Source organism: Lingula anatina, chromosome 1 (genome assembly GCF_051362555.1).
Source record: "Lingula anatina isolate TDL-2025a chromosome 1, LinAna3.0, whole genome shotgun sequence".
NCBI classification, from domain to species: Eukaryota; Metazoa; Brachiopoda; class Lingulata; order Lingulida; family Lingulidae; genus Lingula; species Lingula anatina.
Genome location: NC_141767.1, coordinates 50,783,661 through 50,811,070, shown reverse-complemented (window position 1 = coordinate 50,811,070; position 27,410 = coordinate 50,783,661). Strand labels below are relative to the sequence as shown.

The 27,410-nt window shown below is 35.4% G+C and overlaps 1 protein-coding gene across 17 annotated transcripts; it reads left to right on the top strand.

Annotated features, from left to right (window-relative positions):
- Window positions 1-981: 981 nt before the first annotated feature.
- Window positions 982-27,410, top strand: LOC106153665 (leucine zipper putative tumor suppressor 2 homolog). 17 transcript variants are annotated; one of them, XM_087001571.1, is made up of 6 exons: window positions 1,211-1,585; window positions 2,752-2,811; window positions 4,569-4,662; window positions 5,516-5,607; window positions 21,255-21,850; window positions 24,537-27,410. In XM_087001571.1, exons 5-6 carry the CDS (start codon window positions 21,278-21,280, stop codon window positions 25,809-25,811), a joined length of 1,848 nt encoding a protein of 615 aa, XP_086857697.1. In that variant the 5' UTR covers window positions 1,211-1,585; window positions 2,752-2,811; window positions 4,569-4,662; window positions 5,516-5,607; window positions 21,255-21,277; the 3' UTR covers window positions 25,812-27,410. The 17 variants fall into 17 exon arrangements, with proteins under 17 accessions (XP_086857699.1, XP_013383129.2, XP_086857697.1 ...); XM_013527670.2 differs by having other exon boundaries at window positions 4,569-4,667; XM_087001573.1 differs by lacking the exons at window positions 1,211-1,585; window positions 2,752-2,811 and adding an exon at window positions 982-1,123.

Below are 27,410 nucleotides of genomic sequence, written 5' to 3'. Positions count from 1 at the left end.
TGCATTCCCTCTGTTATCCACGAAAGCCCCTTGCTGTTTGTGCTGTCCCCAACGCTTACGTTACCGTGCAGTAAAGTCTGAAGTGACATTTTTACATTTGTTCATATTCTTCTGTCAGTGGCGGATTTAGAGGGGAGGTCAGGGGGGTCCTTACCCCCCCCCCCTTTCGATTTCTGGTCCCCTCTTGAAATTTGAATTTTGACTAGCTGAATCATAGTTTTTAAACTGTTCCAAATGGCACCATTCACCCTCTAAAATACCAAAATTTTCGGGGCCCTCAGACCCCACGCCGAGTTTGGGGGGGGGGGGGCAGTTTTGCATCCACGGCCCCCCTTCAAATAATCCTACTGTAGATCCGCCCTTGTTTGTGCCAGTACATTTCAAACATGTTAGATTAATCCCTTTTACCACTTTTTTTAAAATTTAGATGGTGTCCAGTGTCTGTAAAATTTTTCTATCTCCAAATGGATATTTTCAGATGCTATGCCAAGCAGCTTTATTAGTATTTATATTAATAGTAGAAATGTCTCACCATTACGTGGCCCAGGTGTTCAGACACAAAAAGGGTCATTATCTATTTTTATTTTTATTAAGAAGAAACCCTGCCTTCCAGATTCACATGGAAGAATTATTGCTAAAGAGAGGTGGCACAAGGGGGAAAATAATTTTTGCCTTCATTTTGACATGTTTGCTTAAGAGAAAATTCAAAGGAGAAGAGCAAGCATGTCACCATTTTTTAGCAAATTCAAATGAAAAATATCTTATTTTCAGTCAGTCTAATTGCATTGATAGTGTGCTCTATTGTGGGAATTTTTTTCAAGATTATATTTTGTGAATTAAGAAAGCACTTGACCTTTGCTAAATTTGATTAACAATTAACTTGTACCAGTAACTTGTGGGAGTTCATTACAACACATTATTTCTCCCAAGACGGCTGCCTAAAGAACTTCATGGCTCTCTTTCTAATTACATCTCAATTCTTTTGTGTGGAGGTCCCTGTGAGATCAGGTCTCTGCTAATTATTCTGTACCAGTGCCAGATAGACAGGTGATAAGCATGAGACCAGGTGAATTTGCACACAAACAATGCTGATTGGCATATCAAAGGGAGAATGTTTTACTTGGTAAGATATCTGTATGCTAGGGATCATATGTAAAGAGTCATTTAACTGTGTCTTATGCCAGTCAGGTAGGGGAAAGCTGGAAAGTGTTGGGTTTATTTTATTTCTATTTGTTAAAAAAGTTATTTTGGAAAACATTTATTTTATTTGCTTCTCTCATTTATCGTTCTTGCTATTAATTTATTCTATACAGGAAGAGGCAGTAATTTTCGAAAAAAAAAAGGACAGATTAACATGAAGTTTAGATACTTTTGTTACTTATTGTGTGATTTGTAATATGATGGACACCAATTGTCTTTAGAGTATAGTTTAATTGTAGAAACATTTTACAGCTTGTTTTTTTGTGCAGGGTGAGGGCACTCCTTCAAAGAATTTCCTGTTGTTGAATGACCTGGTCAATATCTCGGTCACCCAGTGGTCACCTAGTATTTACTAAAGAAAATTGTGGTCAGCAGCTTTGTTCAGGTGTGCAACTGATGAAGTAGCTGCAGATGATTAACAGAAATACATGTTTTCTTTCTTTCTATTTTTTTTTTCGTTCATGCACAATATAAAAGATATTTCTGATATAATTTTGAGAGTTAATAATGGTATTTTTTAAAACAAGTACCACACAAATTATGAAGTAATGAAAATGAATAATATTGTATAATATCCTTTTAGTCATGATACCCTCTATAATTGAATAGTTTTTGGAAAAAAAGGCAATAAATTTCAAATTTTAACAAAAATGACTAAATTGCCTAAGGATTATGCGTGAGTTATTGCATGAGCATGCCCCATGTTTTTTGTTCAGTGTACATGTATGCATAGTGAAGGTTTCCTCATTAAGGTTTACACATGCCCTTGCATATTTTTATTATCAAAGCATTAAATGTTCATACATAATTTTGAATAATTTGCATCTTAATTAATATTTTAAAAAGTGTGCTTTTTTTAGTACTAAAAGTGTAATTAGAAAAATTGATTGTGTAGGATTGTAATGAAGAGGCTACTTAATTTAAAACTTGTGATGGGATTGCCTATGTAATGATAAAAATACAACACTGTTGACAGAGGGCAAGAATGGAGTAAATATATGAACCAGACCATTAGATATTGAAATCCGTAACTATGAAAGATATGAATTGTATATCAATGTTAATGCAACAAATGCATAGTGCTCATATAAGCATATTAATCATGATATATCATATAAATAATCTAAAGAAGGAGATAACAAAGAGTCACAGACTTAGACTGATAAAATATCTTGTAACAAAGAGTCTTAAAGTAGGTTAAATGTTCATGATCTTGACTGGTAATGTATTGAAAATGAACAGGTGTGGTACCTCTTCCATATTAATACTGGAATTTTATAAGTACTGACCTTTTCCCTGTCTGCGAGGATTTTACAAAGCTAATTTTATGGGGTGCATGATTACAAGTCCATAATTGTATACCTTTAAGGAAATATTGCATTCTTCTGTAGAATATAGGGCTTAATAGTACCTCATATTCTATACTACAATAGACAGAGTACAATGGAAATGTCTACTTGCTGACCTTAACAGAATTAGCTTCACTGTGAAGAAGACATTTATTGAAAAGAAATTATCCCAGACGGTGTCCATATCCATGTATTTTTCTAGGTTCAGAGCAGATCAGACATCCTTTGTAAGGCATACCTTGAATTTTCCAAGCTACAGCAGGTTTGATATTTTTCTTCCTGTTGTAACAAATCTGTTTTGTGAGTTAATTGAAATCGTAATTAAAAATTTTCAGGTTATTACCACCTATAAAACATCCAGTGGTATTGCTCTCTTTAGAAAAGTGCCAAATTTATGAATTTGTCAACACTTACTAGTATGTCATAAAAAGGTATTGTTTTATTGCTTTTGTGTAATTCTGCAGGTAACTACTAAGTGAATAGTCTCTGAGTGAAAATATATCTCAACAGGCATTGTATAAGTAAAGTTAATTCAACTGTTGCATTTGACTGTGGGCATATTTGGGGATTAACTGATTTTCTCTAATTGGTTGTATAGCTTGGAGATATTACTTTGATGAATCAAATAGCACTACAGGTGACAAATATTTTACATGGTTGAAATGCCAAATAGTGTCTGTACCTGTCTGTAGATTGATTTTAACTTTCTCATGTAAACTAAAGAAAATACTCTCGGGAGGTGCTACAGGTAAGTAGGCATGGGAAATTCATCTCTTTCAGAAAAAAAAAACCTTGAAGGAGGTTGCATTTTTTAACTTTACTTAGTATAGGTTGTTCATTCAGTTAATCATAAAAATAATGTACATGGATAAAATTTCATTTGAAGTATTGGCAACTAAACTACACAGTGACTACAGTACATCATTTCATGATTGTGCATCTTCAACACATACATGTAAACTGTACTCCATGATACTTTCAACAGGGCCCCGATTTTTATCCTGTGAGGATAATACTGAATTTTTAGCTTTATGCAGATTTTTCCCATGTGCCTGACAATTGTATTCCAGTGGAGATCAAATTTATCATTATTGACAGGACGTGATACTCTGTAAAGTATTAGTTAATATTTGCATTGGATAAGGGTCCTAGTAAACTTTTATTTACAAAGAACAAAGTGCTCCAGAAGAAAAAGGTCTAAATTATTTCTTTTATATCAAGTAACCATTGATTTTCCACTGTTAAGCCAAAGAATGTAAACACATTGTTGGTGTTGTAATAGAATTAATGTTATATATTAATGAGGACATTCTATCAGTGTTTGACTGCCATTGATCCTTGGGAAGCTGCCTTTCAAATTAAATGCCAATCAATGTATATATTAGTCATTATCTAAAGAAGAATATGAAGGAAGTTGAGCTCTCTCATGGACTTTCTGAATCTTTAAATGTGTCTTTCATTCGTAATTCAGAAAAAGTCTTGGACACTGAGGTAAGGGCCCCTGGTGTGTTTAGACAAGCTTGGCAGTATATATAAGTATATAAAGCACTGGTCATTGGTAGGAGTGGTTATGACCACTATACATTCCCAGCCCGACATTATCATTCAAAACATCCATAGAAACTTTGGATACCTGAATGATTTACTTGACATTTCACTGGAGCCATGTGCGGTATGGATTGTGTGTAGTCTTAGCAGCAGAGTCCGGTTTAAAGAAAGATTTGGAGATTAGGTGCAGTAAGTAAGCAGAGGACAGACTTTGAAGAGAAATCTTAAGTGTTATAATTATGAACAGATTAAATCACCCAGGTTTATTCTCCCTGCAGGCTTTGTGATTCTTAGGTGATGGTAGAAATGAGGTCTAGCATCATTACCTTTGGTCAGCTGCCTTATTATAAAGACTACATTGAATTAAGTACACATTTGCTCAGCAGTTGGGATTTTATTCACTTTGATATGAGACACAAATTGCTTTGCCTTTATGTTTGCTGAACAATTAGGTATTGCTTTTTCTTGCAGCAAAGAGAGATTACTACACCCCAAGTGGGAAGAATAGTTCAACCAGTCCTAACTTCATTCAAGTTCCGTTAAGCTGTGAACATTGAAGCATTTGGTAAGGTAAGACTTTTTTCTTAAATATCCATTTTAAGGCATTTTAATGTAAGACTTGTCAAATTATGACATTACAAAGAGTACACATAAAATGTCAGTAATATCTACATCCAACAAAGAAATGCAATGTATTGAATAGATCTGATATCTGTGATATTGTCCAGGATTAGTCGGTCAGACTTTTTGTTAAAATGCACACCAGCAAGAATTTCATGTCCCAGCTGTGGTTCTGAGGATCAAAGGCAAAAGTTTACCAAATTTCCTAATATAGCAAAATTACTGAAAACATGTGGAGGAATTACACAGTTGTTTCATTATGCAGTTAAATATAACCAAAACTCATTCATAATTGGCTAATTATTCATGTCAGGTGACATATTGAATCACAAGGTAATTAATGAATTGGCAGAAGAGAGACGCTCATTATGTAGAATGTATGATTGTTTCTACTGTATTTGAAATGGGCCGCAGTTGTGTTTTCTGACAAATATCTGATGCTTTGGGAAGAACAGCTGCTCTGACATTTTTTGGCAGATAACACACCTGGACATTTCTTTCCCTACAAGAACAAATACCTGCAGCATTGCTTCACTTAGTATGGTCAACTTTAAAAAACAGAAATTGAGATGTGTTTGTTTATTTTATGTATTTGTGAACATAAATTGGTTTTGTTAAAGCTTTTTAAACTTGTGATCCAGGGGTGCTTCAGGTGAAACAAGCTCAACAGTTGGAATTAGTGCTATGTAAATAGTGTCAGGCTGCCTCACATTGATCTCCTATAGTGTGTGGTTTGCAAAGTATGTGGACAAGCTATGACTCAAAGACTGTCACTCATTTACCTGTCTCTGTTCCAGAAAACAACCAGGAGGCAACAACGGCAGAAAATCTTGGATCATTGGTATCAAACAGTGATGCTGTAGCGAACTGCAAAGAAATTTGAAAATTGGTAAATCTTTTTAATTACTCTTAATGGAGTGCCATACTGATATTCATTTTCATAGGGAAATAGATTGTTTTTCTTCCATTTGCAAATTTGAATACATGCATTTGATAGAGGGAAAAGATAATTTCCATGCTGAACTAAACACAATGATGTGTGATTTGTTTATTGTGCCATCATGCGTGTAATTATGAAATTATTAAGTAATCTGTTGGTAAAATGTTAGGAAGTGAACTCAAGTGTATATGACATGCATTGTGTCTTGCTTTAAGAGTATTGGTTCATTAAGGTGAAGAAAATAATGTTGGTCCACACCTAATTAACTTTAAGTAGTCCTAAATATGTGTTTTTCTAGTCATGCATGTATGCATTATTTTTGTTTGGGTGCTCTTTTTACAGTGTTCTGCTTCAGGCAATGTTTCTTAATTTTACCATTCTGGTGAAGTAGGTGCCTAGTATACATTTTAAGTTTTGTACATGCTATTATAATTTATAGGTATATTTTTAGTGATATTACTTTTTAAAGTATTTTTTGGAAGATAAAATAAGCCAAATTACATATTGTCATAGCAGTGCTCAGAATATAGATACAATGGTAACGTATAATAAAAATACATCAAAGGGAAAAATAATGAAAAAAGCTGGTCACTATAATTGGGCTGTATGAATGCCCTGCCCTTGGCAATATGCATCAACTTTGTAGTGTAAACATCCCTTTGTTGTAGACATATCTGACTGGGTAATTTGACAGTGGTCATGTTGTTTTAATTGATGGCCAACCTGGGTTCATTGGGCGATGCCAGCTGAGGCATCTATTTTCATCATTTCATGCCATACATATGAGCTGACCAGACTTGGTGTACCAGTGTAGATTAATTTGAACTTTTTACAAACATTTGGTATTTTGACAGAACAATCTTTACCATCATAGAATTTGTCTGAGGTATGTACACTATAATGAATTTACTGGTAAAATCTTCATTGAGGCTTTTTATTTGTCCAAGATAGAAGGGCATATTTTTGTGAGCAATATGATCATATTACTGTTGTTGATGTACGATCATATTATTATTGCTGATTTTCTTAATTTTTAAAATTAAATTTCATCATTAATAATTCAAATGTTGATTTAACATGGGTGTTTGATATGAATGTATAATTAGTTGTCCATACAATTGTACATTTATATTAATCAATCTTGAAACTGAACCTTGCAAAATGTAAATAAAATATACTGCATGTAACAATAATAACAGTTTCCACTTCACTAGAAGATAATATTATAGTGATTTATTGAAAGCTTTAAGCAGAACATATTTTAAAGACTGTAAATAGAAATGCAATTAGATATTTGATGCTGCCCACACATAATTTACTTATTCATGTCTTAGTTACGACTTTGAACTGTTAAATGACTGCTATCCTCATTAGTGAAAATACCATTAAAATAGAGGATATATATGCATAATATAATAATAAGAATTATCTTTAATCAATTTGGGAAGGGATTTTAGTGATTGGCTATATTGACTGAGTTGGAAGATGAAAAGACAATACAACCTCTGTGTGCTGTGTGCAGTCGTGCCCTTGGAACCCAACAACAATGGGACGCAATTACATCAAATGTAAGGCATGCATAGGAAATGATTTGGGGCCACCTGAAGCAGAGAGTACAAAAACGATGTTGTAGTATGTGCATTTTTAATTTTAATGCTCCTACATTGGAATTTTTTTATAGAAGGTGAAGAAAAAAGTTCCTGAAAAAATTGATTTGCTATGACTTATGCACTTCTGACATTGGCTTTGTGTTGATGAAAATTTTTTCTGGGGCACAAGTTCACTTAGTAAATTAGGTTTGATTGCAAGGTTTGTCCACTTTATGTGTGTATGGTGTGTGTAGCATTTTGTTTACTTATTCAAATATATTACATAAAGTTGCTGCAAGTCACATGTGTAATACCAAAATGTTTAATTATTAAATTTGTTTAAATTTGAAATATTTCATTTTAATTTATGCATCATATGTATACTACAATGCATATTGAATGTATTCAGAAAGTGACTGTTAGAAAACAAGACAAGTATTTTTGGTATGAAATTATGTCATGTATCATGTGGCAGCCAACACATATCCCCATTATCTTCCCATCCAAACTACCTTTCCTCTTTGGATTATATCTGTGGGTTTAAATTGGAAGACCCCTCATCTCCATGTTCCTTGCAGTTATATTTGGCGATATGTGCCAGGTCCTAGCTTGTCACGCATAGCCCAACCTTTTACCTGTCACACCTGTCACACTTGTGATTAATGCTGCCATTAGGGGAGAACTTCATTAAACAAAGTAATAAGCAGAATTTGAGAGTACCTTTCTTTAAAGCAAAGAACGTAGAACCCCCCTCCAAATGAAATATACTTAGGTTGCAGATTTTAATTTTAATATCATAGCAGTTGCAATACCAATACCAATTGCCAGACCTGTTTGTCATTTCATAGATAATGTATAAAAGTTGGTTGATTATGTTATCAGCAGTTGAAAGATGTGTGGTTGGCCCTAAACTAAGTTTATCATGAAATTATACATGGGTATCAATTTCTGCTGCAGGTAGTATGGGAATTTGGACAAATGTATAGAGAATTTTTTAGTTGGGATCTACCTAGAGAGAGGTGGCGGCACTTTTGAGTCAAGTGGAGTGGGTCAATAAATGCTTTTTCTAACTCAGGGGCAGTGATCGATAATTGCTAGACAGCTCAAACATTTTTCATGACGTTAAAAGGCAGCCTGGGTGACTTGGCCTTAATGTCAATCTATGGAAGCTTAATTAATTGCATTTTGGAAATCGCAGATAGCAGTTGTGGACTTGGGACTGCAGAGAAAAGCTTAGCGGCTTATCCAGATATTGTTGACTAAGGTTTTAAGCAGTTTGGTCTGACACCCTAGTATAAAACAGGCTGGTGGGCATTGCACAACATCATAGAGGCAAAATGTTGTCGCCAAATTTTGCTAGGAGAAGGTAAGCTGTGATTTGCTGAAGGTAGAATATGCTCTACAAGTTTTTAAGTTGTTGGCACAAATGTCAGAGTATTCTGCAACATATAGATAAGCATAGATTCTATGAAATAATTGTCATGTGGTGTGTTAAAAAATGCTGCCATTTCTAATTTTTATTTTATTTTTAAAAAAATCAGGCCTGTAGCCAGTTATTAACAGAAAGTTTTATTAATTGGACCCCTCCTCCTCCCCACTTTAGAAATTGCATAGAACCTACATCATATTTTGATTCAAAGTGGACCCTTTCTGGACAAAATGGCCGTTCTGAACAGACCCCTACCCAACCCCCTCTTGGGCCTGAATGTTAGATGTACTAAAAAAAATTGACCTGATTCTTCTTAATAGTAGTGTTTCTGTTTCATTAAAGTTTGTTTTACATTTTTATTAAGCTTCCAAGGGATGTTAAGTTGAATGTTAAGTCAAAGCTTTTATGCCAAAAGCAATACCATATAGTGTTATTAAGTGAAATTTCAATTTAATACTAGAGATGATTCTTGATAAATTAAAAATAGAATTTCATTGTGTTATTTTTGGTCGACCCATTACATTTTATATATAATTTTTTGAAAAAAATTATTTTGCTACAAAAACTTGGGGGAAAAGGGATCCTTTAATTGGTTGATTGATTTTATAAAGGTGTTATTTTATACAAGACAATCAAATTTGCTAACATCTTGCAGTGGAAATTGTTATCTACAACAATATTATTTTGCAAATTCAAATTTGCAAATTTGCAACTAATTTAGGAGTGTTTATTATGTATAAAAACAGAATTGCATCTTGGGGGTCTGATATTGAACATGCTTTATTATTTTTACCAGCAGGTGAAAAAAGAGAAAAATGAAAAGCTCATGTGTAAGTTTTGCTTAGAAAAACTGAAATATGATACTAGTCAAATATCAGAGTGCCATGGATATTGATTTGCTATATGTCTGGATAGGATGTCAAAGATAAGGTTTTTGGGTACAGAAATCATACATGTGATACTTTGGTTCATACCTGAACTTTGCTTCAGATAGAAAAAAAGAAATCAACTATGTACTGTTTCAAAAGTTGACCACAACAGCGAATGTCTATTTTAAAAGATGTTTTAAGTGTCATTTATTTTGTAAATAACAAATTTGATGAAATGGCCATTTAACCATCCAGGTATTATTGATCGGACAATTGTTTTAGACAAATTGACTATACATCAAAGGAGAGCAGAATTGATTTCTAATTAAGACAGCCCTTGCTGATTAGCTCATTTTGTGTCTAGTAAGTAGACTGGAAGTGATTTGAATGTAACTTTATGAAAACATGAAGCAATATCTTTTTGATGCTGGACAGTTATGTGAGTGTAATTAGTAGTTCATAATTATCGAGACCAAAGTTATCGGGGCTGATGAAGGTAATTAGTGTGCAGGGGTTAATTAAATTTTCTTGCAGTAAATTTTCTACATCAGTTTGGTGTGTGCATTGATGCATGTGTTTGGGGTCATAAAGCTAGTTGTCAATTTAGATGATCCTAGCTGGAGCTAATTGATGCTTGATTGTTGCAGCTAAAAAACCTATTAGCAGATAAGATAGTCTGTGTAATCTTTTTATCAAAATGGTCCACTAAATGCAATAAAGATATAGCCTTAGATAATTGATAAGTTTTCCAAACAGGAAACCATTTATCATTAGCACTGAAAGAAGCTGTGAATGGAAAGATACCTTACTGATAACAAAATGGCCACATCTCTATTGTATAGCTAACATCTTCTTAGTGCAATATGCAGTCAAGGTTCATTGTATCCTACAGACCCTATACCTGTTGTATATATTCCTGTGTCTGTTTAGAAAAGGAGACATATTGTACTATACCATATGATCTGTCGGGTTTCCTCAGGGGCTAAGGATATGAGCTGTACCCACTGACAGCTGCTGGGTTTAATTTGTCACATGAGTAACCCCCTTCCCATATGTCAGAATATTAGAGTAAGAGGTTGAAGCTTGTGTGGGATGTCAGAGAGAGAGGACTGTTCTCCAAGTTGCGGTAGGTACGTAACAGGACACATTAACAAAAGAATTTGAAAATTTCACACGATTGTTAACTTTTGTCACATCTTAGAAGTGGATAACTTTTTGTTATATCTTAACTTTATAAAAAGTTGTTAACTGAGAAGCTATATGTGTGGGTGAGTCAGGGCTGTATGATAGCAGTAAAGTAAAATAGTGGACACCTGTAAAAACAGAAAGGCTTGTAACTAGCAATTGCAAAAGGGTGTTCTTTTTCTGAAAAGGTGCAGATTTTTTTACTTTTTTTCATTGTCTTCTTGAGAAATAGCATAAAACAAATCAAAATTTGATTCTTAGCAGACATTTTTCTTGCCAAAGGGGAGGTTCAGCTGTTTGAAATCTCTGCCTACAGACCTGTACTGTGTTTTTCTTTAAATGCATTATGTCAATTTTTAGTGATTGAGCATTTAGAGTTTTTGATTAACATATCTTCCCAAGGAAAAGTAGACATATGACTTTAATCTTGGGAAGTGTTGTGAGGTGATTTGATAGACAGGTGTTGACCTAATGAAAAGGTATGGCAAGGATTATCTTAGGGTGTGATAACGAAGGGATTATTTATCTCCACTCTAATTACTTTGTTTTGACAGTTACTAGAAGTATTGTACCTGGAGACTTAGAGGCTACAAAACTGACCAGTGCCCCTAGGGAATGGCTGGTCAGTATCTGGGTGGGCACTGGTCATAAGGGGAGGGGCTGTTTTGATTTAATATGTCCAGTGTGACTGACAGCTACCATAATGTACGCAGATCATTTGTCTACTAAAGACATGTGTTATCTCTCCCGTGGTTGTAAAGGAAATGCAGTTTTGTTGTATAGACTTATATTGCTGTTACTTTATCACTAGAATCTTGTTTACCCCATCGATAAAAGGATGATTCTACCCCAGCTGACTGAGTCATCACAGTAGTAGTTGTTCAGTTTGTGGGAATATCACTGCCCTTTTTTGTGGACTGACCATTGTCACATAAAGGGTGCAGGGTCAGACTAAAAAAAAGTTCAGAGATGTTCTTACAATGAAATATCACCACTTCCGGCATTTTTTTTGCATCACTGTGGTAATTGGAAGAATTAAATTTTATTTGTGTAATATATTATTCAATGTGATTTTTTTACAATGTAGAGTAAAGGATGCAGCCCAATAACAACTGTGAGAAAAGTTTTATTACAGTTTTATTATTGATAAAGAGTCTGGTAATATGATATTTTTAGACACCTGGGCTGCATCAGTGTGAAAAAAAGACTTAGGTTGTGTATGAATTAACTGTGCTTGTTTTTTTCTGCCATTAAAGCTATACCGGGGCAATGTGATCAAATACAAGCTGAACAAAATGGTCTCACATCAAAGTAAACTGAATGCCTGAAAAAAGCCTGGAACTGATGCTGTTCTTTATTTTATAATCCAATGAACTAATTGTGAAAACAGCATGTAGACTCTTTAAGTCAAACAGTTCCAAAGAAAAAAATGAAAAGAAATTGCATATGAATATTGCCACATGAAAAAGAAGTTGGTTGTTGGAATTTTTGTTGGTGTTTTCAAGTTCAGGTAGCATATGATTTGAGATGCAAGATAAACAGTTCATCTATTTTCTAAGAATGAGAGAATATTGTTAGAAAGAAGAGTTAATTAAAGGCAAAGCAGAAAAATGCTTTGCTAATGTGGAGTATTATGATTCATTTACTAAAGTTAAAAGTTTCTCCATAAATTTTTAAAGCACCTTAATTTTTTTTGCAAGGAATGTCACCAGAGTCATGCTTTGGAATAACTTAAAGTTCATTAGAACGAGACATATTAATTTCATGCCTCTTACGACTATGAGCATATCCCAAAGTGATTTAATGAAGTATGAAATGAGGTGTTTTTTTAGTGTCTTGACACAGACTGGTATTAGTGAAAATGAGAACATATTCCTATTGTTATGGTGGGTGTATTGCCTGATTATAAAAGAAGAGTACACCAACAATAAAAGGGTCAGATTAAAGGGGTCTGGCTGCTGGAAGTGTAGGTAGAATGCCTGTATTGTTGTCTTATACTCTCACATTACACCTTGAGGGAGAAAAGCCACCATGTTAAGTACCACATAACCCTGTAGGGTCAGGGGGGTTATCCCTGGGGCAGGGGCATCTGATCTCTTTTATATAGGACAATGTTTGGGTTGGGTTGAAAAGGAAGAAGTTATGTCAATCATTGAGATGTCACAAAATGCTGTGGCATAAGAAAAAGATACCCAGGGTTATATACATTTGAGAAAATTGATAGGTGAGTTTGGGTTATTGTTATTTCAGCTGATAATGTAAATTAAGAATGAATGAAAAATTGCCCAAAATGTTTCAGTGTCACAGTTATGCCAGAGGACTTGCACAAAAAAAGCACATATTTGAGAAGAACATTGTAATATTTGTAAGCTCTTTGTGGCCAGTGTTATAGTAGAATTGCCCTTTGTGGATAACATGTGCAAAAGAATTTTTTTTTTTTTTGATAGGACAGAAGAATACCTTTTGAGTTCAGTAAAAAAAAAAAAAAACACGGAGACCTCACATGTAGTGATGGGTATCTGGAGAGGACTACTCAGGTGATGAGGTACCATGTTCAAAAACTTTCTCACTGCATGAATTAAATCTGCCCATTTGTTTGCAAGACGATTATCAAGATTTTTCAGGACATAACCTTAAAAAACATCAAAAAATGGTGCACTGTAAATTAAGATAAGATCTAGTTGAAGTACAGTATTGTGGAAGTAATTCAACAAAACATTTGGCCATCTTAAGTGTCAGCTCCCAGATTTCTGGTGCCATGTGTATCTCCAGGGGCTATTGTCTGTCTGTGATATGTCAGTTAGGATTAGTGTAGCTTCTGCAAACTGGCTTTTGGATAAGAACCTATTTATATTTGTTAACTTTTTTAGCTAGGCATCTCATGTTGCATTTTCTAACTGTTGTGGATTGTGCTCAAATTTGTGTTTTTCATTTAAATTTTGTGATAAATTTTTACAAATTCATGATTTCTAAAATTGCTTTCAAGGTTTGAATTGTGTGGTTTTGGTGGTTTCATGTGATGCCTGAAAGACCTCATTGGCTTAGTCATACATATTCAGTAATTGTCTTTCCTTAGATAACTTTTTTTCAATCTTATCTCCTTACATTCTCATTTAAAAGCATGACATTTTTTATTTGTGGATTTCATATTTTTATTTGAAAGTGTATTAGCTTGCTTGTCTGACTTACATCACAGCTGACTTATCTTAGGCAGGTAGTAAACATGATACAAGACAGGGCCTGCTGGGTTGTTTCCTTCATGTTGCTACTAGTACACACATGAATGTATATATGTATATTGGAATGTAACCGTATACACTCTGCTGCTGAGCTGTGCCGAAGATAGACTAGGGCTGCTCTTACTGAAGGAATAGGCCCTTGGACCTTTCATGCTGCTTTACTTTACAGTAGGTTACTGAAAACACTTAAAATCTTGAAAGAATATGTTTAAAAGAGAAGCTTGGAATTTACCTCCCAAAAATTGGGCACAGTTTTAAATTATTTATGGTACTTGCATTTAAAGAAAGAATACATTTTATTTACTTTGAGAAATATGTTATTTATGATGGATTGTGTCCTGTTGTCTACTACTGATGGGTGTGCTTTAATAGCATTTTAATTTGACCAAAAAAACAGGCAAAAAATGCAAAGCCTTATTTTTCATTGCTTTGAAGAGAAGGTTTTGAAGTAATAGGAGCTTTATGTAACCCAAAGATCATTTTGAAATAAATGCTCTCCTAATAATATAATCTGCTACCTTTTTGACAAGTCTGGGAGACTGGCATTGAATAGTATGTCATTATTCTGAGATTTTCCTGTTGAGTGATTAAGCAGAACAGCTTATTCACAGGACACTATTGTGAAGAAAAGTTTCATATACCAATAGGCTTACAGATCCACAGGCCAATTTAGACCTTGAGTATATTTCAACTAGAACCCACCAAACATCGTGTCCCAGATTACAGCAAGACTTTAAAAGTAAGTGTATAACAACTGCCCTAATGATATTTTGTATCTAGGTGTTTTCACTGCTACAAGTGGTCGTTCTTGTCTAGAGATTTATTAGCAACATGAATTTAGCAGGTGAGAGGGACACTTACACCTCATTGTATCACTGTTTCCAAAACATCCACCTGTAGTGAAAGTAATTTAAACTAGAAATACCTAGTCATAAGAGGAAATCATATGCTTTCTTTTGGAAATGGCAATTCTCAATCATGGAAGGAAATGTCTGAAATTAATAGGAAATGTTACAATTTCAGCCTAATGAGTTAGGAAATATTGAAATTGTCATTTGTTAGGGGGATAATTGTGTACATATTGACAGTAGCATAGCATTGTACCCACACTGAGGGGATATGTACCTCCTTTGAGGCATAGAATTATTGCAGCATACAAGGTTTAGGTGTCACCTAGGTGAGAAGTAAACCGAGCAGTACCAGGTACACGAGACAATGTAAAATGTTCTGATAAGGAAAATGGAGGCGTTATGTGGATTAAGTTGATCTAGATTCATCCCCTTCTGGCAGAATTGAAAAACAAACTATAGACAAATGTACATACAATTAGTCACTTTTTCTGCCTAACTGCCAACCTCATTTGAAGATCTGATTTTCATTTGATTTTGTATTTTCTAATGTACGTATAATATGGCAACTAGCAGTACATGCTATGTTGTTAATAAGAACATATGACTACTGCTGTACTTCATTTTTGCCCTCTGGTGTAATAAATCATGTTTTACATGCTCTATAATATTGAAAAATATCAAATATCAAGGCAAAATGTCAGTACTTTCATTACAGGTGATATAAACATAACATCAAAAGTTATGTAGTACATATACCAATTTATAGATAATTGTGCAAAGAGCTCTTAGCACAAGATCTCATTTATCTCTTCTAGCTGCTGATAGTTGCTGTGAACTTGACCAGTATGTCTCCTACAATCAACAGGGAGTGGGAAAACCCATAGCTAAAACACTCTGTGAGTGTATTACAGTTTCCTCCATTAGGAGATTAGGAAATATGTATCACAACTCCTGTGATTGTTTGAAAGGAGAAAGGAGGATGTGAGATGAAGTGGGTATATTGTTGGTCAGCTAATGAGTAGGATGTTGTGTAAACCATAGCCAATATGATGGCAGGGTGGGGGTGACAGGCAACTGTAGCACATGCTGGTTACAGAATAGAACATTACAGGATGTTACTGTCACTGATGGTACTGACAAGTGGGCAGTTCTATTAATGATACCAGTAAAGACTGGTGGTAGCAGGGAGGGGAGGGGGTGCTTGAAAGTATATATATGTACTGTTTTCTTTTCTTTTTTATTGTCTGTTATCAAAGCACGACAAGCATCTGTATTCAGCACATTAATGATACCTGCCTGACCTGCTGAATGGGTGTGGAGGGGGAGGAGGGGGCCTGGCATCTCTATAATCTGCTTAGGATGCTTTACTTTGTATGTATGGCAACCAATGCAGCTCCTCAGAACATCTATTATCTATGTCAGTGAAGGCTATGATATATTCTAGATGCTACCAACTGTTATCTAACACTGAAAGGTTTGTCCAGGTGAATATTGCATAAATCTTAATCAAGAGGAACATTAGTGTAAACCACTCAAGCAGAACCTGTGTAGTGAACTTATTGATACATCTTCAGTGTATGGGGTCATCATAATGCCAGCAAGGTGTGTTGTCTTAATATCTTAAGTGTTTCTGTATTTTGGATCACCAGCTGTTTGGTAGTATAAGTTTACCTGACATGTTGTGCAGGTGCTTTGCCAATCTTTCAGGTAAAGTAGTCCTGTTTTATCAATGTTAAGAGACCACCTAATAGAGGTGTCCATTAGTTGGAATTGTTTAATGGCAAAGATGAGTTTATTTGGTAATCTGGGATCTCTCTGCTGTAAATATCTTCACCTCAAGGAAAAGGCTTGTGTATAGTAGGTTTCTCATTACATTAAGGAAGTTCATTTTTTTGTGGGCTCATCATATTGTCAGAGTATTGTGAAACTTAGTTCAAGAATCAATAAGCTACATGTGCCAGAATATATCTACATATTTTTTCTTCCCTACAAGAGAAGCTACTGATAAGGGGAGAGAGTGAGAGATTACAGAGAGAGATGGTTGGGTATGCTGTGCAAGTTAAAAGACTGGGATTTTGAAGTTGGCAGTCTCTGATGTTGGTGTCTTTTCTTCTCAACATGCTGTGGGAAATGGAGCAGCAGGTTTGAGGACTAATTGAAAACTTTATCCAATGACAAGAAAATAAACATGCAGTGCACACAGTATCTCCGTGATGTCTTTTCAAAGCAGTTCCCTCATGTTAGTACAATTTTTACACCTTCTTTTGGATAATATTATTCTAGTCATGACACTGTTCAAAAGACTGATATTTTTATTTTTTGTAGGTTGATACCTTTGGCCTATAAACCTTAGTTCTCTTTTGCTTGGGTCTGTGCTCCAAGCTATTCTGTACAAAAGACGAGTAATACAGCAGGTATAGGGGATTGAGATTAACAAAAACAGGCTTAGTTTGGTGAGAATTTTGAGAGTTTTCTAATTGTTTGCTTAAATAATGTAAATTCTGTGTTAAATATTTGTAATATATTCGGTCAATAATGCTTTTAATAGCCTTTTCAAATACAGGTGAAAGTTTTAAATTCCAGACCATAGGAAGTGTGAAGGCATTAATGTGTTGTATGAAGTTTATACGGGGGCACTTTGAAATTGAAAACTTGCTTTCATATCTCAATTTTTTATGACAGGCTTACTTTATACAACATTGTTTGCACCTATCAGGTTGGTTGCTGGGCAAATGCTTAAGTATGTTTTTCTCTGTTAGATTTTGCATTGGTTAAACAGTTCAGAGCTTTCTTTCTTTCACTTTAGGGCTTGTTCTATGGGTGAGTACTTCATGTAGCATATGACAAAATCATGTTCCTGGCACCACAGTATGAACAAGTCAAACAAAATTGTGGATAATACAAACATAGGCCTTGGACTTAGTAATTCCACTTATATATTTGATATAGGGAACACTGATGGCCAAGTCAACATGCCAATAGTGGGTGGAGGAGCCTGCTCTTGGGTTTATTCTGGTAATCTAGGACTATACTCTCAGGGCTTTGTTGAAATCGGCTGTAGTTGAGCATATCTCTCAAGTGCAGTTTAAACACTCTACCACTGTGAAAAGTCAACATTTGGAGGGTTGACAAAGGGTGAACCTGGCCAAGTACTGACGCAACCATTTCTATCTTAATTTGATCAAAAGAGAAAAGCATACACACCAAAAGTGTGGACATTACATTTATGTTGGCCTTTCCCTCCCAGCTCTCCTTATTATCAGGTCACCCTGGAAGATGGACATATTTGTTTTTAGTCCAGGTCTGTGCAACTACAAATCCTTAGCTTGTGCATGCACTGTACATACTGCATGCAAAGTTGTGCTCAGGTCCATTCTGATCATAGACAACCCATTTACTTGTGTCAGCATTATTTCTAGCTATTAATTTTTCTAGTGATTGAGAACATATTTCAATCTGACCACATCTTTAGTTGAAAGGGTGATGTGGAAGCCTTTCTTGCTTTTTTTTCATAATTAGATAGAGTTTTTTTATTTGTTTGTTTTTTTCTTTTGTTTACCCTCTTTGGTAATCTTTCTTTCACTTTCTTTCTTTCACTTTCTTAATAGAGTAAAGAATCACCTGACCAGGAAAACCAAACCACCACTGCAGCTGTGACTCCTCAGCATGAGCAGTCTAATTATATATGACTGCCTGATAAAAAAGGATTAGTGTCCTTAAGATGAGGCAGTTGTAGAGAAAAAACACTGATGTTGTGTGGATTTTTCAGACAATGTTTTAAGTCTACCTGTAGTGTTTTACCTGCTTTGAACTTGTCGACCAAACTTTTTTTATTGCTTTTTTCAGTCATGTTCAATACTTGGTTAAAACATTTTTTTTTTATTCAATCACATTAAGTAATCTGCCTTGAATGGATAAAGGTACAAATACAGTCATCTTTCAAGATTTATCTTTGAAGAGTCTATAATATTGAGTCAGCAGTTTAAAAGTATCTTTAAGAAATTCTTTTGCACCTTGTGTGTTTCATAGCTCATTTTTTCACTGTCTCACCTATAATTTAAGATTTTAAAAATGTGTCATTTTAAACAATTGCTACCAATAACAGGTATTACTTAAATAATAACAGTTGTAAATTCCAAAACATCTACCTGAACTTCCCATGAATGAGTCATGGGTTAAAGTAGCTTTGTGATTTTGTTTGTGCTTAACATTACCACACAATAAATGAGAACTTATTCAGCAGAAATGGTTTGGAGAAGGTTGTTTTCAGAACTTTAAAGTTGTGCATTCCATAATGATGATGCATAAAAATATTTCCTAGTTTGACATTGGAATTGTTTAAGTTATAAGTGATTTTGTTCTTAAATTTCAAGTCATGTTAGTAGTTACGGAGTTGAAATGCATGGATTCACACACTGTCAGGTAATCATTTGTAGTCTGTATTTTTCAAATTTTCTTTTATAATGATTAAGTTTTATTTAAAATTGACTATAAATTGTACTTCAAAGCTTCAGAGGGTTGGTTGAATGTACAGAATATGCAATAGACCAAGAAAAACAATGTCCCAAGATGTAGTTTACCATTTCGATCAGCTCAAATTAGGTAAAATGAAATCAATGGCACAAAAAAGCATTGACTTCCATTTTCTGGGGGAAGAAATGAAATTAATGAAACATTATCTGTCAGTCTCCCCCTTTTAAATTGTGTTTTACAATGCTTTATGGCATGAATTATAGTTGGAGGGAGGGTGGTCCAGCTTTAGTTATTTTGTGGTCAGTATATGGGCTTCCTACATTTTCTTTTGACACCAAGCCTGTTGCTTTTTTTCATTCATTAACTTTGGTATAAATCACCCAGCTCCTGTAGATTATCCCAGCAGTAGAGGAATCAGCAGCCTCTTCTACCATAGTTTGTCTTCACAAGGGTGGAAAAAAGTGGCAGATGTTTTCAACTTGTTGAAGGAGCAGTGACACCATGCTTGAGTGTCTGGTGGTTAATAAAAGGATTGAATTCCTCCAGAATTGATCAGGTACTCCTTCAAAGGTTGCTGAGGAGCTGGCTGTTATTCTTACACATATTTAGCGAATAAGGATTATTGAATCATGCCCATGGATGTTTTGTGTCGGCACTATTTGTTTGTGCAGGGCTTTGTTTCCGCCTACCTCTGATCGCCCCACCTTGGGATTAGTAGGTTAAGCTGGTAGGATAGGGGTCATTGTGTTTTCACTGGTAGATGTTAGTAATTGACACCAGTAGTGCTTGTGATACTTACTGTAGGACTTGAACGGCTGGAGGTGTGCAGGCAGGCAACATGGAAAGGAGAACTTAACTCACAAAGAAGTAGATGGAAAGTAAGACTTTAACCCAATTGTTTTTCTCTGTAAATGAATTTGTATTGAATATGGATAATTAACTGCCAGCAGTGTCCTCTGCCATTTCAAGCTTAAAGTAACTTCTGTAAAGTTGGATAGTCACAGACATTGGGTAGAACATGTGACAAACTGACCTGGTATCCTATATTTAAAAAAAGCGATTATTTACAGTTAAAATGTTTGTGTCATTAATGCTTTGCACATGAACTAACAAATTTTAAGGTTTGAACCAAAATTACAAGCTAAATAGGATAAGTGAGAGTCAGTTATCTGTTTTGAGAAAGATTCCCCATCTTACTATGGACTGATATGATCTGGACATTGATAGGGAAGCTTTGATCTGTTTGGTATTGGGTCCTGAGTGAAATGATAACCTTATGTCATTTGTATTTAGTAACTATGCTGGGCTTGGTGGTGTCACAAAGTCAAGGGGACTTATGGATTTGTTAAGTCATTCTTGTATACTGGTGTTTCTTTTATCAGCTAGAGCTTGATTGACCACCATATAGTAAGTTATATGTTATGTCATCATTGTAATGGACATAATGTGTTCAGATAAATCTGGAGCCATGGTATTGATATATTGAACTCAAGGCTTTAGGTTGTGTATTTCAGTTGTTGCCTTGTTAAATAATCACAAATGGTGTTGGAAATGTACATTGGATTATGAAGGACACTTCAGAGTCTGCTACGGACACCTGATAAAAGGCCCTGACAGCTCACAAAGCTGTGTGTATTGGATCAGATAGAAGAGATTTGGGAGTTGAAAGCCTGTGGGGATTTTCACAATGCTGTGCAGGGCTTATGTTTTGATTGGGGCTACTGCATGTTAACAAGGTAATGTTTCACTATTATTGGACATTGTGCGCCTGGATCGGGTTGTTTTACAAAGTGCAGTACCGCGAGGCTGGGGCACAAAGCACCACATCAGAACTCAATGAAGTTGCTGGTAGTTCAGACAATATGAATGTTTGGTGCAATTATTGCATTGAACAACTTCTGGAATAATATTTTCCCAATGTTTCTGCTCAAGCTATTGTATGTTTGTTTCTTATCTTGCAGCCATGGTATAGAAAGAAGAGACTATGGCCCAAGACACAGCAGTGACTAGTACAGACATTTTGTTTCCTGAGGAAAACGAGCCATCAACCTCATATCTGGAAGACACATTTTATTCCCCACCGTCAAGCTACTCAGCCTATTCCACCTATTCTCATGAACTAAAGTTTATGTTTGGAAGCAGGTCATCTACACCTGAGGAACCAGACAACCAGGACTATACAGACGTAACCACAATCACAGAGCGAAAGAAAAAACGCTCAGCAGCCAAAAATCAAAATCGTTTTGTCACAGAGGATTACTTCAAACCACCATTAAATGACACAAAACCAGACAGTTATCCCAATTTTCACCAAAGCTTCCATATAGACTACTATACCAAAGGCACCTCTCAGAAGTCAAACCAAAGGACATGGTCACCTCAGCCTCACAATATGGGTGTAGGCAGTAGTTTCCAGGCCCCAGTGCCAAAGCGTAATTACCGTAGTAACGAACAGTTAGACAATCTAGATGACCATCATGGACACATCTATGAAGATCTTCCTGACCACCCACCACATCCTCCAAAGATCACTCCATACAGTGGATTTCTCAGCCAGGTAAATGTTGGAATATGTTGTATATTTTGTTATATAGTATGCATGGGTGAATGTAAAAAATGAAAGAAAAAAGGAATGAAATACATAATATGTGAGGGTTCAGATTGCAGCAGGTGTGTTTGCAGGTATGTGCACTTGTGCATTTGACAGCTTGCTCTTCCACCACCAACTGCTTTGTGTGATTCACTATGTAGATGGTTTTAAAGGGTATTACATTTTTATGGTGCTTTTTGGTTTAGGCTGAAAAGTTTACTGCTGAGAAGAATAGAGGATTTTTTCTTTGTTAATGTAAAAAACCTAGTTAAAAAAAATTTTCCTATGAGTTATAAATTGCTGTGATCATATGGAGAGATAATAGATAGCTGACTGCAGTTAATCAAATTAGGATTGGGTTGTAAATATTAAACACATAACATACAGATTAGTGTATCAGGTATGGCAAACAAATGTTTGTGAAAAAATGTTTCCATCAGGCTGAGGGCAGAGCGGCAGAAATTTATTATCTCACCTGCCTGTGCATAAATCAGGTGAAATATAACGCCCTGCCACGGAAATATCAAGTTTTCTCCTAAAATCTTTATATCTTCTCTTACATTTTTATTGCTGTAGCCATGAAATAGGGCAATTTGAAATAATTTTTGTAATGTGAGGAATGACTAAGGTTGAATAAGAGGGAGGAAAAAAGTGAATATGAAAATAAAACGGTAACATCTAAGTTACGTATAATAGTAACTTGGTTACCTCAACACAACAATTAGGACCTCAGGGAAATTAATATTAAAAGGGAACTTATCTGCCCCCTTTGCAATAATAAACTATAGATAAATTAATAATAGAAAGGGTTTGAAATAACTATACTGACTGCTTAAATCATGTTGCAGGATATAGAAGGAATGCCCTCCTCCTAGAAATTACCAAGGCTCACTAATTTTTCACTGTGGCAGACACAATAGAATGCAATTACGATTAAAGATAGGTTGTATTCCCCAGTACAATGCAGGTGTCCTTATTTGTCAATAGATCACTGATTAGTATTTCCTTTGCTCCCCACCTGACAAAAAGTTTCTTGTTTTAGTCAGTGCACAGGGTTGGAGATAGGAAGATAGATAATAGAGTTGTTCTGACGACTAGTAGTGGATCGCATTCAAAGAGGATAGTTTAGCATTCAGCTGTGTATCTGATAGCTTATCGTCTGACTCTGACTGGGTAGTGTAGTATGGCGAGTATGCTTTCATTGCCAGCATGGGACTGCACCAAAGCACAAACCATCATGTTTTGTTGGTGAATGCATCAGGTCAGGTTTTCCAATGCATTCTAAGATTTTTAATGGGCAGTTTGTTTCTGCTTTGAAAAGGTGTTTACTGGTTCAATAGGGGCAAAAGTAGATCACCTTTGACCTGTGTTATAGAAAGTTGGACAGAAGTGACCAGAATACATATATTTATTCTGGTCAAGCCAAAGGCCGTTACCAATGAATCCACCTACAGGGAAGGCAGAGCTGCAACATGACACAGCCATACACAAGGCAGCTAAGGTAGGAGCAATGCAAACAGTAAGGTTTGTTTATGTCTGTACAGCCAGTTTGCATGTTCAATGATCCATGTGGTGTTGGGATTGTTCTGCATTGTTTGCCACATTAAAAGGGTTGGTTGCCATTGCTTTTCTGGAGCTGACCAAGTTGAATACATCCCACAGTTACTTCTGTATGGGTGCACACTCCACACACAGACCCCACTCCTTAATACTTTGCTTGCTATTGACTATTGAGTGAAAGGCAGAGGGTTTTCTATTGCCTCTTTCTTCATGATCCATGAGGCACATTTCCTATCTATAGGTTAGGTAAACATCAATTGTGAAATATTGTACTTACAGAAAATATATCCAAATATAGGCAGGGAAAAACAAATTTATCATAAAATCAAAAATTGCCCGCCCCTGATTAAATCCAAACTTTCTGAAAAGAAAGTGGCAAAAACTCCAGTACCAACTGAATGATAAAGTCAGTCAACAGCCATGGTTTGTTAGGCCAGTAAACAGCACCATGTTCACCAGCTAGGTGTGCTGGGACAATCAAAATAAACACCGGCAAGACACCTATATATTTGTGGAAGCAATGCCTATTTCCTACGGGTAAAAAACATAAACAGCCTTTCTTACAGGGGCATTTTGTGATTGTACAAGGGGTTTCTGTACAACCCTGGTGTAAATGAACAGATGTGTTGGCACACAAGGGGTGGAATGAAATCAATTTACTATAATGAATAGAATATAAAAGGCAGTAGGGTAGGATGACAGTTGCACTTAATCATCCCCATATTAAAATCACACTACCTGCTGCTGGCTAACTCATTTACAGTCTATGCAGATTGTGATGTCATGGACTGTGCAAACTACATTCACCTGACAGTAGATTCAGTATTGACTCCAAGCTATTAGGACAAATTCCATTTGTGCTCTATATCATTGTTGGTTGTGAGGAAGGACATCAGTGATGGTTTGGGTGAAGGTTTGTTATATTTCTGATAAGTTCATGTGAAGAATGCTAGTCGGTGGTTTCTGCAATTTAAGCTATTTTTCATATAGTAGGATTTCCTGCAGGAATAATTTATCAGCGTGTTGTGTCTCATAAATCTTTTGTTTTGTCGAGTTTTCCATGGATTAAGTCAGAGTTTGATGTGTTTTGCAGGTGCCAGGGAAGGTAGTGATACGACCAATTGCGTTTAAACCAGTGGTGCCAGCTCAGCAGCGTTATGTCTCCCCATCACAGACAGCTTCTCGTGACAGCAAAATTCCCAGTCAAACCAGCCAAGATGATGGCTATGGTTCTCAGGATTATCAGTCTACAAATCCTTCCCAGAATTCTTTTGGAATGGAGATGGATCGCTCTATTGGAGGAGGAAGCACAGACTATCCAAAATTACCTGAAAGGCCTTCCTCATTTGCCTCGTCAAATGTAAGCCATCTGTCCTCTACTCATAGAGGGAGTTACCCTCAGCAGACACCTTCTCCAAGCGACAGTGGTGTAGGAGAACTGGAAGTCATGTTACGTGAAAAAGACACTGAAATATCCCACCTTCGTGAAACAATGGAGCACAATGAGAGGGTTATCTTCCAAGTTTATGAAGAAAAGCAACTATCATGGCATATGGAAATGAAAGATATGAGGGAAGAATATCAGAGGAGACAAAAAGTTCAGCAGCAGAGAATGTTCAAAATGGAACAGTCTCTCATGCTGCAAGTCTATAAACTTCAGCAAGAAAAGAAGGCTATGATTGAAGAAAATGAAAACCTTCTCAGAGACAAAAAAGCAGCAGAAAAAAGGTTGGAGATATGTGAAGAAGACCTCAAAAGTTTTAAAACCCAACAGGATGAGGCTAAATGGGAAATTTGTCAAAAGTCTGGAGAGATATCTTTGTTAAAGCAGCAACTTAAAGAAATCAAAGAAGAGTCAGGGTCAAAAACTAATGAAACCCTGACCTTGAAGGCACAACTCAAAGAACAACACCATGAACTAATGGATAAGAATAAACTTATTGAAAAACTCAAGGATGATCTCAGTGAAGTACAGATGGAATTACAGGGAGTAAAAGCAGACTTGGAAGTCATGAAGAGAGAAAGAAGAAAAGTCATAAAAGAAACCTCAATTCAAACTGAACAAAGAGAAAATAATAAAGTTAACGATCGGGAGAAACAGTCCTGTCAAGAAATGGAGCATTTAAGATTGGAGCTACAAAAGTCAAAAAAACTTTTGGATGAATCAAGAGAACAAATGGAGAATGAAAAGCACCAGTGGTTTGCTGAAAAAGACAAGGTTGTTAGATATCAGAAACAACTACAACTGAACTATGTACAGATGTATAGAAAAAATCGCATGTTAGAGTCTGAAATTGAACAGTTGACTCTAGAGCTTGAGAACAGAGATATGAAGATGATTGGTGCCAATGATGAGTCAGTGTGTTGAATGTGACCAGACAGTAGCCAGTTTATTACTAGTGGCTCTTGTGGTATTCACACCCTTTTCAGTCTGCATGCTTGCAAATAACAGAAGTGAATAGTCTGGCCATGAGCTACAAAAAATTTTTATTACAGACAGATGTATTTTTAGGTGTGGCCAGGGTTTTAGTCCTTCACTGTGGTGCAGTTGCATTGATGCCAATGTGGAAACTTTCTTGAAAGACATAGCCAGTTTTACAAAGAGAGAATTGGTTTGACATTCCTTGTAATAGTAACATGGTATATCTGTAATCACCAAAATATTGGTGTTTTTTACCTTTTTTCTGACTTTGAAATTCTAAAGTTCAGATGAATAAAAAGAAAAATTGGTTATGCATCTGACTACCTCACAGGAAAATGGAACGTGTAAATCGAATCTTTTAAATATGTTTCCAACTAGTGTGAATGTGTGGTTCTGAATCTGACCTATGTTATTGTGTTCTAATACTACTGCTGTGCACATGAGAGCAATTAAGTGCCAATTTGTACAGTTAAAACCTTATACAGATTCTTCAAATGATATAGTATGCTGCCAGTCAGATGCACTGATATTGGACTTCTGTTAGCTTTGATAACCTGTGTAGTGTGCGTATATGTACATAATATATTTTGTAATTTTATTGTTACCTACATCAGCACCTGTTACTGTTTTAAGCAAGGCAAATGCTTTAATTACAACAAAAGAATCAGTGACTTAGAGATCTGTCTGCAGAAAATATAATAGAATTAAAATACTCTGCATGAATCGACCTGGAAGAAAGATGCAGGCTCTCAAAAGAGTAAATATGATGAAAATCTATGATTGACCTGGGCTGAAAAGTACCGCCAAAAATCAGATGGTGCTTTTAGTCCACATATGCTGTTTTAAAGTTAATTACACAAATAAGTGTAGGTTTATTTATTTAACTTGTTTGTAAATGATGACTCAATATTTATATGACTATTCCTAATCTTATCTATTTAGCCTGCAAAAATTTGTTTGTTCCTGCAGATAAGACTTTTTAATCTTTTACAAGATTGTCTTGTAATATTTATAAGTTGTTATTTCACACCTATGTTTACCAAAGGTTAAAGTTTATTTGAGTAGATTTTTCAGAGTGCTTTTTGCTGGTACAGGTAATAAGTGAACAATATATTGAGTTAGCAACAGAACATACTGAGGCAGTATATCAAAAGTTTTGTTTGTACTTTATATAAACAACTTTTCAAACTAATATGTTCAGTCATGCATCTTTTAATTTAGACTACATCCAACTCATGACTGTTTTTCATCCGTGAAATCAAGCATAGAAATCTTGCTGATATTACTTCTGTAGCTGTATGCTACATGATCTGCCAATGTATACTAAAAATTATATAACGCAATAACTAACATTTAGAAGTAAAGCTCATGTGGACATTGTTAGTAAATTTAAGTTGGGTCAAGCAAGTTTGTGTAAGCTGTAACCCAAGTAGAGGCAAGCTGTTGTTTGCATCTGAGAAAAGATTTCAATAGTTTGGCTTAATGCTACTGTAACCTGAGACCTTCATAAACTTGTTTAAGAAAATAAATATGTTTTACATTGTA

Coding starts and splice junctions, on each gene's coding strand:
- LOC106153665 (XM_087001573.1), top strand. CDS start 21,278: ATGGCCCAAGACACAGCAGTGACTAGTACAGACATTTTGTTTCCTGAG. Junction 21,851..24,536: donor ACAGTGGATTTCTCAGCCAG/GTAAATGTTGGA, acceptor TGTGTTTTGCAG/GTGCCAGGGAAGGTAGTGAT.